The following is a 12,557-nucleotide window of genomic DNA, read 5'->3' on the forward strand; positions in this document are numbered from 1 at the left end:
TTCCCATACCATTCCTTTCCACCTTCCTCCACCCCTACCCCCTGCCCCCTCGCTCCTCTCTCTCTCTCTCTTCTACTCAACAGTGTTTCCTTCCACAGAGTCCTCTGATGTTCAAGGACCAGATGCAGCAGGATGTCATCATGGTGCTGAAGTTCCCGTCCAACTCGCCCGTGACGCACGTGGCGGCCAACACCCTGCCCCACCTCACCGTCCCCGCCGTGGTCACCGTCACCTGCAGCCGCCTCTTCGCCGTCAACCGCTGGCACAACACCGTCGGTGAGCGCCGCGCCGTACACACACGCCGGGTGATATCTTTTCCCCCCTTTTTTCCTCCAATTTTCTCCCCAATTGTACTTGGCCAATTTCCCCTACTGTCCCGTTCGTTGCTCCACCCCCTCTGCCGATCTGGGGAGAGTTGTAGACTAGCACATGCTTCCTCCAATACATGTGAAGTCGCCAGCTGCTTCTTTTCACCTGGCAGCGAGGAGTTTCACCGGCAGGACGTAGTGTGTGGTGCATGGGAGGATCACGCTATTCCCCCCAGTTACCGTCCACCCACCCAACCCCTCCAAACAGGCGCCCCGACCGACCAGAGGAAGCACTAGTGCACCGACCAGCACATATACCCTTAATCCGGCTTCCCATCCACAGACATGGCCAATTGTGCCTGTATAGACCAAGCTGGAGGTACAGTAACACGGGGCATGAACCTGCGACCCTTGTGTTGGTAGGCAGGGAATCTGCCCCAGGCGGGTGATATCTGCCACACAGACCCGCTCACACACACACACACACACACACACTAGCACATATGCCCTCGTAAAAAAAACAACAACAACAATGGCGTGCCACACCACATGTGCTACCTACCACAGCAGTGGCCCTGTAAAATCACTTCATCACAGTCACACAGGCAGACCTGCTCGGCCCGCTCGTAATAGAGCTGTAGCGAGCGCGGCGGCAGCGAGAGGGGCCGGCACCTCCCAGGTAAGCTGAGCGTGAGTGCTTCCACATGTTCCCTCTCTCTGGCATGTGTGAACAACATGACCCGCAGAGCCCCTCCCCGACAACCCGCCTCACCTCGGGGTCGGAGGCCGAGAGCAATGGTTACTGGGAAATTAGGCCGCAACTGCACCACATTCTCCTCACACTTCCCCATCTGTCACCGGAGACACACACTGAGCCCAGGACCAAAGAGTCCGGACCGCCAGCCCGGGCCGGCCGCTCCGACGCTAATGAACACAGCTGCAGCCGTCCTGTTAGGACGCGGGGAAATGTGGTTTGGCTTTTCGGACTATCGACGATAATAAGGCCTCCATATTTTGCTTCAAAAACTGGGCCCAAATGGCTCCATTCAGTTTGATGCAAAGAAAGAAAGAAAGAAAGAAAGAAAGAAAGAAAGAAAGAAAGAAAGAAAGAAAGAACCCATAAGACAGATAGAAATCTCTCCAGTGGACCTCCAATACCTCCATCACCTGCGAGAGGTCATGTATTAGCCTTGGCTTGAAAGGGGAGCAGGTGTGTGTGTGTGTGTGTGTGGGGGGGTGTGTGTGTGTGTGTCTGTGTGTCTGTGTGTCTGTGTGTGTGTGTGTGTGTGTGTGTGTGGGTGTGTGTGGGTGTGTGTGTGTGCGTGTGCGTGTGCGTGTGCGCGTGCGTGTGCGTGTGCGTGCGTGCGTGTGTGTGTGTGTTCGTGCGTGCGTGCGTGCGTGTGCGTGCGTGTGTCTAAGAACACACGTGCAGTGGTTAGAATAGAAACAGTTTGAATGATCCATTGTCTTATTGTATCCCTGATTCCAGGTCTCAGAGGAGCGCCTGGCTACTCCCTTGAGCAGGCCCATCACCTGCCTATAGAGATGGACTCTTTGATCGGTGAGTACAATTACCCAAAGTCTCGCCTCATTGGATCCTGTGGAAAATGCAGCATCGGACAAAAATAGCCAGGCGATCGACTCCACCAATGAATTTCTATATCTGTTGTACAAATAAAAGTCTTCATAATACGGTAAATCAAAAAAGAGATATGTATATATGTGTTATTTTTTCTTTCCTTTTTACAGCCAACAATTCTGGAAGCAACAAGCGTCAGATCACAGACCTAGTGGACCAGAGCATCCAAATCACCACACACTGTTTCGTGGTGACAGCTGACAACCGCTACATCCTGGTGTGTGGCTTCTGGGACAAGAGCTTTCGTGTGTACTCCTCCGAGACAGGTAGGTTACAGTGTAAACTCTATTTTCTATAGAGATGTTCACTGATGTGTGGAGGACTGAGCGCCACGACGGGAGTAATACAGTATCGTGGCCGTTGTCTCATGACATGCCTGGTAAAATGAGTGACTGTGATACACTGTTTTAATTGATTCATTTGTATATAAATTACTTTCCTAATCATTTTCATTCCATTGATTATCTTTGAGTGGGTTAAAATGCACAGTATACACCAGCCACCAGTCAGCTTCAGCCAATGACTGCATTATCATTGCAGCTTTTAATTTAACTTTACTCCAATGGTTATGGAACAATTTGTAAGACTACATTTTAACACTATATAGCACACCGGCTTTTTTTTTTGGGGGCGGCTTTAGCTCAGGAGGTAGAGCGGGTCGGCCAATGACGCAAGGGTTGGCGGTTCGATCCCCGCTCCCTCCCAGCCGCTGTCGTTGTGTCCTTGGGCAAGACACCTAACCTACCCAGGCTACACTTAACCCTCCTTGCTCCCGATGGTGTGTAGGCACCCTGCGTGGCAGCCTGCCGCCATCGGTGTATGAATGGGTGAATGTAGACTACCTACTGATTGTAAAGCGCTTTGGATAAAAGTGCTATATAAATGCAGGCCATTTACCATTTACCACACCAAAGCTATTTCCCTAACTCAACAAATACAATACATAGCAACATGTTATTTTTGGAATCAACTTCACTATTCAATAGAGCTGGGACAATGTATATTCAATATATTGCAATACTAAATGTGACAATACACATCGGGGGTGCGGTCAAAATAAATGGATTGCGATTTTGCATTTTATTCTGCTGTAGTAATCACAAATGAGACGTCTTGCCTATCACAGTTTCGCAAGCAAACATTCTAGCAAACCAATGGCATGCTAGAAATATTTGGGGCTCAGAAATAAACATCTGCATTTATACTTGGTTGTCATTGAACTTTTATGTTACATCATATCATGGTTGTATCCAATCATAAACCCAATATCGTGCATCAAATCATATTGTGAACTATCCTCCAATCCCTAATATTCAGGTATTTCATAAGTACTTGGTACATTACTCCCATGTAATACACCCGTTACTACAGTACATGATAAAATACTCACATGCTGCAGTTAGTTCCAGAATAGTTGCAATCTGAGCACTGAAAACACAGTCAGGGGTATTTTCACAATTGCGCATTTTAGCTCAAGGCTCTTCTGACCAGGAGTATCACATCTGCATGTGTCGGCCCTCTAGGCAAGCTGACCCAGATCGTGTTCGGGCACTGGGACGTGGTGACATGTTTGGCCCGGTCCGAGTCCTACATCGGAGGAGACTGCTACATCGTCTCCGGCTCCAGGGACGCTACGCTGCTGCTGTGGTACTGGAGCGGACGCCACCACATCATCGGCGACAACCCCAATAACAGTGAGTAAGAACACACTAACACACACACACACACACACACACACACACACACACACACACACACACACACACACACACACACACACGCACACGCATAACAGTTAACAGTCAGAAGCATTGCCTTCTGGAGAGAGGCAAAGAAGGAATAGTTTTTGCAAGGGTTTGTATTTCACCAGTAAATGATACTCCTTGACTGTGAAATGTAAGCATGTGAGGGGGGTATTAATATTATTCACCACCCCTCCCCGAGTTATATAGCAAGCAAGAGTCTTTGATCAACAGTGGAAAAAAGGCATTCTCCACTAGAAATAAAATAATGTGGAGAGACAAGGAGAGGATAATCTATCTGCACTGTGGCTGTGATATATTAGCGTGATTCATCGCGTCGAGCTGCGTTGCTTTCAAGTAGAGGACTCCAGATGTCTTGACATTCGAGATGGTAAGCCCCAGTGTGTGATTTCTGCTGCTCAGTTCATTTATTTCCTCATTCTCACTGATTGGCTGTGTTCAAAACAATCCATCAGGGGAGGGAAGGCAGCAGTTACTGTACGTTACAAGGAAGGGGTGTCAAATACAGTACGGAGTGGAGAAACAGAGGGAAAAGGGGACACGTCATCTGTGTATTTATTTTCCTTTTATTTTTGGATGATAATTTAATGAGTGAATGTAGGGTGTGTATGTATGTGTCTGTGTGTGCGCGTCCTAGAAGATTTTGTGTTTCCAAGTGTCACAGATACTAGGAGCTCTGATTTAGGTGCGAGTGTTCTCTAATTAACTTCACTGAGGCTCAGACAGTTAATTAAGAATTTCAGCTTGGTTGCCTCCAATTAGCAAGGGGCAATAGCACTTGTGTTACTGCAGCAGGAAAACACTATTCCCCTGATATTCACGCTCCTGGTGCTTACAATGCATGTTTGGCGCACAAAGGGAAGGGAATCTATACACATCATCTCGAGAAACGAGAGACAGAATGTCTCTTTCACTCGAATCCTTTACAGTCTCTTATCAATATATCATGATGTCAGAGATGTTGTGCAGACAGTGCAGGCAGGAGTAAATGATGTAGCATGATTGATCCTTGAGCGCACATCATACTAGTGGTGTGAAGGGTGAGCCGGCTGGACCAAGAGCTGAGTACATTTGTCAGGGAACAGTGGAGTGCGGTGAACTTAGTCAGAATCAGCGATAAACTTTACATATACTTCACACAGTAATATATTGATATATGCAGCAAATATCATTCACGTGCAAATATCCTTTAGATCAGTGTTTTTCAACTGGTGAGTTAATGACTAAGGAGAAATGTGGGTCGTGAGGGTAGAGCAGTTGAGAACCACCGCTGTAGATGGCATTTCAAGGACCCGCTGGGATAAACCACAACCAGCTTCTCGTAACTTCAGCCTGGAAGCCCTCAAATTAATGTCATAAAACACAGAGAGCAGCAAAGTCCTCATTCATTCAGCTCCCGATTCAGAACCTCAACACAATCTTTAAAGGGTCTTCTCCACCAGTCTCACTCTGGTGATTTCATGCCTATTACACTTTCTATAAAGACGGTTGAAGGTTGTGTGAATATGTAGCAGCAGCCCTCCGGATCACTGACCCCCCTCAGCCTGCGGACGCGGCGCGCCCGAGAAATTGATTTCACCCACGCCCCCAAAAGGCTGCGTGTGTCTCGAATGTGTAATAATTAAAATAACTTCCAGCTCAATCACGGCCCTGCCTCTCAGACTAGGACCGGTCACACCGATGTGAGGGGGGTATTTGCACCGGGTAATTGTGGTGGCTGACTCACTCCGGCGGGTCCCAGGGGTTCGGGGAGGGTGGGGAACACGCGTTGCGGGGTGATTGAATCTTTTGTCGGGTAGGTGAGCCGCACTAGGTCCCCCCTTCCCCCCCCCCCCCCCCCCCCCGAAGGCTTTTTCTGACACTTGTCCTATTCAGCCCCCCTCAGCAGCGGGTTCTGGGACTGACAGGTCGCGGTCTCTAAGGGACCGCACGGCATCGATCACAGCCCGGCTCGCTGCCTGGACCGCTGTGGCTGCAGAGGTGATGTGCCGAGGAGGAGGAGATGATGAAGGGAGCGAGGGATGAGAGAGGAGAGGAGAGGAGCGGGCTGACACATATCACATCATCCATCAGGAAGCTATTGTCATCTACTGTAGGTGGATGTGGATGTAGCAACTTTCACTGAACTCACTGAACTTTGAAGCCTATGAGGGACACTAAAAGTCACATATATTCCGTGATATTAGTTTGACATATCAGTTTGCCATTTATAGTTTCATATTTGCATACTCGTCCATACGAAATCTAACTTTTGCACTGTAACCTTTCCTTTGTATTGTATTGGCCAGTGCTGAAACGATCGTCGATTAGTCATCGACAGAAAATGAATCGATTATAAGTTTTGATTCATCATTTTAGTCATTCATGAGTAAAAATACCAAACATTTCACCTGGTCCTGCTTACAGCTTCACAAACACTAAGATTTCCTCTCTCTTCCCCCCCCTTTTTCCTCCCTCAATATAATTTTTTACATTTTGTAAACTAAATGATTAATCAATGAATCTAAAAATTAATCAATACATTAATTGATATTGAAAACGATCATTAGTCGCAGCGCTAGTATTGGTGCGTTCCCTCCTTTGGTGTTGCTACAGATACTGTAAATACCACTGATTACATTGTTTCTAGTGGTGGATTCAGTGGTCTCAATTCTCCGCTTTGGACAGTAGTTTAATCACTCTGAGGCCATGTTCACATTACAGGCAAATCCGATTTGCTGATAAAGTCATTAATCATCATTATCTTGATTGGTTTCCCAAATCTGAGTGTGTCCGCACTGCCACACATCTGATTTTCAAGTCGGATCTGTGTGTCCAGACCTAAACAGCCTATCTACATGGTTGCTATGGTAACGACGTGGGTGTCAGTAAATAAGTAAGTTGGTGACGTGGTTTTCCTGCGCAGAAGCATTTGATGGCGAGTGGCGTTCAAATCAGATTTGGTGGATCTGCGCGTCCACACTGAAGACACATCAGTCAAAAGCACATTTGAAGCAGATTGGAAACTACCTCCATATGTGGTTTGGGACAAGTGACACAAATCAGACTTGGAACGTCCAGACTCATAAAACCAATCTGGATAAAGTAATTAATAGGTCACTAAAGTTCACAAATCAGATTTGTCCTCCTAGTCTGAACAACGCCTGAATGACAGCAAAGAGATGTGAGCTCTGAATGGTATTTTGGGAAAGGCAGAGGGTTTACCCAGTATTGGTGCTCAGTGCACTTCAGAAAGAGTGCTTTCATACTTCTCTCCAGGCACCATTGTAGTATCTCCAGGCACCATTGTAGGATCTCCAGGCACCATTGTAGCATCTCCAGGCACCATCGTAGCATCTCCAGGCACCATTGTAGCATCTACAGGGTAACAAAAAGATAAAGTCCGCACACTGAGACTCCATCAATGTTTTTTTATTTGCAACGTTTCGTTCTTTACAGGATATTTTTTTGTCCAGCACCTGTATGTTTTTTGGATGTGCGCATAATTGTCTTTTTCAGCATCTACAGGGTAGCATCTCCAGGCACCATTGTAGCACTGGAGTCCTGTGTGTCTCAGATTGGAGGTCGGCTCCAGGTGCCGAGAGACTCCCCTCACTAACCTCTCCCCCGGCCCTCATCAATCATCTGACACAGGGGATGGAATCAAGTGGCTTGGCTGCCATCGCTGGGCATCCCGTCATTTACATGACAATTAAAAGGGACCTCACTGCCAGCAGATGTGTGTCACACTCAATACGCTTGTGTTTTCATCTTTTTATTGCCTAATGAATGTTTGCTGGTCATTTCGATCGTCGCACAGAAATCCTGAGTCAGAAATGCAGCGCTACTTTATGTTGGCTGCTAAGGGGTCAAATAGGATTTCCAGAATTTTTTGGGTGGGTTTTTTCACAAGTCGGGTGAAAGATTCCACATATGAAAGCGACTGATCTGTCCTGTGATATTGTGATCTTTCAGGTGACTACCCAGCGCCGCGAGCTGTCCTGACCGGTCATGACCATGAGGTGGTGTGTGTGTCGGTCTGCGCAGAGCTGGGCCTGGTCATCAGCGGAGCCAAAGGTCAGTGTGCCTCTCCGTAGCCTGGGGGACTCGTGCTAGGAGCTCCATATGCTCTCACTCATTTCATTCATTTTCTGCTTAGTCCTATTCAGGAGCCTATCCCAGTATACATAACAACGCCCAGGATAGCTCTCCAGTCCATCAGGGATAGCAGCACAGATACCGACACTCCTTTTTATTGATGTATATAAGAGCAGTTTATGGTCTCCAATCCTCCTGACTTGCATGTCTTTGGGTTGTGGGAGGAAACCGGAGCACCAGGAGAAAACCCACACAAACACGATTATGCAAACTCCATACAGAAAGGGCTGGGGACCAGGAATTCGAAACCAGGTCCTTCTTGCTACGAGGTGTTAGTGCTAACCGCCGAGCTGCCCCTGAGTATTCTGCCTTGTATTGTAGACGTATTATCTGCCGTTACAAAATAAAACAGAAACAATGACTGAATCTCTTTGTTTTTTAACTAAGGACGACGGTACCTACTGACTGAAAGAGTTTGCTTCTTTGATAGTGATGGATTGGCTTTCTCATATTACTGTGGTATGTCAATGTTGCGATGTTGGCCAATGTTTCATATCATATTGTCATGCTGTTGTGCTTTGCCTGGGCAGAGGGCCCGTGTCTGGTCCACACCATCACAGGAGACCTGCTGCGGGCTCTGGAGGGGCCAGAGAACTGTCAGTGCCCGCGCCTCATCTCAGTGTCCAGCGAGGGGCACTGCATCATCTGCTACGAGAGGGGCCGCTTCTGCAACTTCAGCATTAACGGAAAACTACTGGCACAGATGGAGGTCAATGATTCCACCAGGGTCAGCTGACTTTCCTTTTCTTTTTTCATTTGACCACCAGCCTATTCCGTGAATGAGACGGACGGATCTTGGTTGACATCTGTATTCTTGAACATCCCTCCTTCCCTGTAGGCCATTCTGCTGAGCAGCGATGGGCAGAACCTGGTGACAGGAGGGGAGAACGGTGTGGTGGAGGTGTGGCAGGCCTGCGACTTCAAACAGCTCTACATCTACCCCGGCTGTGACGCTGGCGTCCGAGCCATGGACCTGTCACACGATCAAAGGTCAGAGCATGTGGTTGTACAGCAGTAACGGGTCTTTTAAAGCCACTGAGAGAGAGAGAGAGAGAGAGAGAGAGATGGTGTCTACTGTAGCAAAGAATATACGCTGAACGTACAAAATATGAAAGAGACTTGCTTTTCATGAAGTACACTGATGAGGGTGAATCCAGGCAGAAGCCATTATCCTCTATTGTTTTCAGCGATTAAAACTGTACAAATCAGAAATAAATGAAAGAGAAGTGGACTAGTTAGAGAAGGATTTTTAAGCTTAAAGAGGATCAGGAAGATGTCCCAAATGTTCACAGTTCTTGACAATCAAGCTTTTGTTGTTAAAACTGGGTGGAAACAATTGGAGAGGTAAAAAAAACTGCATTGCAGAACCATTCCAGAGTCTTTAGGGCGGCCCTCCGTGCAGAAGGGTCGGTGACATGCGGAAGTCGTGTGCTTGGAAGTGGATAATGTAATAATGCTTGGGACATCCATTTTCAAAGTTTTAAAAAGTTCTCTCCGTGTTACAAAGTGATTCTCTCTATCTCCAGTTTGTTTCAATATGGAGGATAATGGGGGAGAGCGTAATTTCCGGTAACGGGAACAAAGGTCCGTAGGTAGCAAATGTCTTACATTTAGAATTCCACAGATGATTGCTAAGCAGAGATCTCCAATTGTCTGGAATTGCGCGACTAGATCAACTAAGCCCTTTCGCAGATGCAAAAACCTTCAGTAGGCTATGTGCAAAGTCAACACTTGGTTTAACACAAACGACTGCTTGACCAAACAGGAGTTATAGCATTGGTTTTACACATGATAAAAGTTTAGGACTCGCTAAAGGCATCAATAAATCAGAGCCTGAGTGTATTTATGATGAGAAGGAGACAGTACATAAAGATGCCTCTGCCGGGCCCTACAGAATCACAGAGTGTGTGTGTGTTTGTGTGTGTTTATGTGCATCTGTGTGTGTGTGTGTATGTGTGCGCGCACGTGTGTTTGTTTATGTGCATCTGTGTGCGTGTGCTTGCAAATGTGTCTCCCCACATGTCTGCAGTATGCGTAGGTTGTGGTGAAAAGCCCAGTGTTATGGTTGTCAATGCACATTTTAGGGGAATAGTCACCAGTCTTTTTTCTTTAAATAGAAGCTACAGTTGCCATAGAGACAGAGATTACAGGGGTACATTCTGGGCGCATACTTATTTAGGATAAATAGACAACGTGGAGCAAGCGTAGCCTATGCATGTGTGTGTCCACCAGCAGGTCAGCAGCATGGCTTTACTGTCTGCATTGTGCCAGGCCATCAGAAGGAGTGATATAATGGCTGCCTGCATGGCAGCGCGGAGGCGACCGTGTTCGCTCGAGGGCTGTAAGCCTGACGTCATTGTGTGACCCTGGCAGTCCAGAGAGGTTAGAGAGTCTGGACATCACACCCACAGGCCAAACATCCCTCTCAGCCTCACAGTCAGGATCAAACAGAGGTCAGGCTCCGGCCATGCCAGCTTCAACATATTACAGCATTGTACAGTGTTTGTTCACTAGAGCAACAAGCTTCATATTAGTGCCTAAAAATCCTAAAATAGTGCATCCTGGTAGCTCACCTGTTAGCACGCATACCACGAAGGCTCGGCCCTTCGCACGGCCGACCCGGGTTTGAATCCGACCTGCGGTCCTTTGCCGCATGTCATCCCCTCTCTCCCCACCTTTCCTGTCTGTCTAGTGTCCTACTGTATATAAAAATAAATAAAGGCGAAATACCCCTCCAAAAAATAATAATAATAAAAAAAAATCCTAAAATCGACTTTAAAAAAAGCACCATACATGGCATTTTCAGGTTTCTTTCAGCAAGGCCGCTTTACAAATTACGTTGAAGAAACTCTTGATAGGGTTAAAGTCCTGCGATTTGTCCTCGTTAGGTTGAAGTGAGGTAACACAAGCGTGCCGTGTCCCTGAGCTGCCTGTGCAGAGTGGGATTCAGCTGCAGCTCTGTTCATTGTGTTGGAGCATTTAAACCCTGAGGCTGTAGCAGTATAAGACGACCCTGTGAAATCAGCTGCTTTGCCTACATACCAGCAGCCTGTGCTGGACATGAGGGCAGAGGGGCTGCAGATGGACACTGGGACTCAATGGTCCACTTGAGCGGTCAGTGGAACTCGCTAATTTAGTGTCACAGCCTCTGACGACCTCTCTCGGTTTGCTTCATTCACCACTATGCCCCTTTTAACAAACTGCTCTTACACAAGGAAATGATTTCCAACAATGCACATACTTTAATACATGATTTTCCTGTTAAGATGACTCCTTGCTCATACTAGTTGCACACCTTTGAAATATGAAAAAAAGTGTAGAAAATGTGCCCACTCGAATATTGGAGGTGAAATGTGTCGACTAGTTTTCTATAACTAGGCATCCCGCACGGTACGCATGCTTGATGCCTAGGTGTGCGTGTGTGTGTTGCTCACTAAATGTTATTGCATCAGTGATGTCACAATGCCTCCTTGTGTGTGTGTGTGTGTGTGCGCGTGGGTGTGTGTGTGTGTGTGTGTGTGTGTGTGTGTGCTGTGCGCGCGTGCATGCGTGTGTACCCTTATGACATCACTGATGACATCACATCATTAGCTAATTAGCCTAATTAAAAAATCCGGCTCTGTCAGGTCACCTGCATGTGTGCCCTTTACACACCCTGAAGGTTTCAGCCCGATTGCACGTAAAACGCCATAGCTGTGGCCGAACACAGAACTTGAAACAAACAGAGCAAACATACTCAATTTTATATAGATAGATAGATGCTTTTATCATCCTAGTTTATAATTTATTTACTGTCAATGGGATTTGATGTGATTGCTTCTCGGCTCCATTGTTCCTCAGGACTTTGATCACCGGCATGGCCTCTGGCAGTATCGTGGCGTTTAACATAGATTTCAACCGGTGGCATTACGAGCATCAGAACAGGTACTGAAGAGAGTGAGACCCGCGGGGCCCAAGCCCAGCCTGGTGGACGAGAGGGACACCTTACCCACCGCAGTGATCCAGCCAACCTGCAGAGGAGGTCCCAGGAAGAGGGGGGGGATCATGTGTGCCGCAGAACATCAGAGAGGTGAAGAGAAAAGAACAAAAATAACTTGTTCTTCTGGCCTCTGAGGAGAAGTCATTGCTATCCGTCTATCGCCGAACATTGTAGTCTAAACACATTTTTGCCCAATGGAGTCAAGCAGGTCTGTTTTTCTCATCGAGGAGAGACTGAGATCAACTTAATTATATCAACTCAATTATACAGTTAAGTTAATAAAACATACTTAATCTAAGGTTTTACTCTACCTTTGTTCCTATGTCAAACTGTGAAAATACAAACAAAACAAATTCTCTGTTAGAAACATTTATACAACATTTGTATGCCAGATACATATCTTCCTTGGGACACTTTTCTAGGAAACAAAAATAAAAAATAAAAACAAAAACATGTACATGTACATATGGACCATGTAAAGTGTTTCTTCCCTGTAAAGGCTGAAATAATGATTAAAATAAAAAAAACTGTTAGATTAGCCACCATTTTGACGGTTAGCAACATTACCATCATGTGAGCCATGTACAGTATACATGATCAAATGTCTTCATTGCACTTCAGATCTTAGTTGGTTAGTAATATGTCATATATGTATATGGCCATTGTTTGCTCATTGTTATTAACAGTGGTCTGATGTATGTGACAAAAAGACAAATTGTTAAATGCTAATT

The 12,557-nt window shown here is 46.5% G+C and overlaps 1 protein-coding gene across 4 annotated transcripts in view; it reads left to right on the forward strand.

Moving 5' to 3' along the window:
- The window catches only part of nbeab (neurobeachin b), a gene marked incomplete at both ends in the record, with an annotated part of 283,508 nt that extends 271,730 nt beyond the window's left edge, over positions 1 to 11,778 (forward strand). For all 4 annotated transcript variants that reach the window (XM_083636986.1, XM_083636987.1, XM_083636988.1 and 1 more), the window contains 8 exons: positions 84 to 276; positions 1,798 to 1,869; positions 2,058 to 2,213; positions 3,471 to 3,641; positions 7,665 to 7,766; positions 8,378 to 8,574; positions 8,686 to 8,837; positions 11,688 to 11,778. In XM_083636986.1, coding sequence (XP_083493112.1) covers positions 84 to 276; positions 1,798 to 1,869; positions 2,058 to 2,213; positions 3,471 to 3,641; positions 7,665 to 7,766; positions 8,378 to 8,574; positions 8,686 to 8,837; positions 11,688 to 11,778 — 1,134 coding nt within the window. The remainder of the gene's footprint in view (positions 1 to 83; positions 277 to 1,797; positions 1,870 to 2,057; positions 2,214 to 3,470; positions 3,642 to 7,664; positions 7,767 to 8,377; positions 8,575 to 8,685; positions 8,838 to 11,687) is intronic.
- Positions 11,779 to 12,557: the final 779 nt, after the last annotated feature.

The sequence above is a fragment of the Poromitra crassiceps genome (assembly GCF_964638095.1).
Source record: "Poromitra crassiceps genome assembly, chromosome: 5".
In the NCBI taxonomy this organism is placed as follows: Eukaryota; Metazoa; Chordata; class Actinopteri; order Beryciformes; family Melamphaidae; genus Poromitra; species Poromitra crassiceps.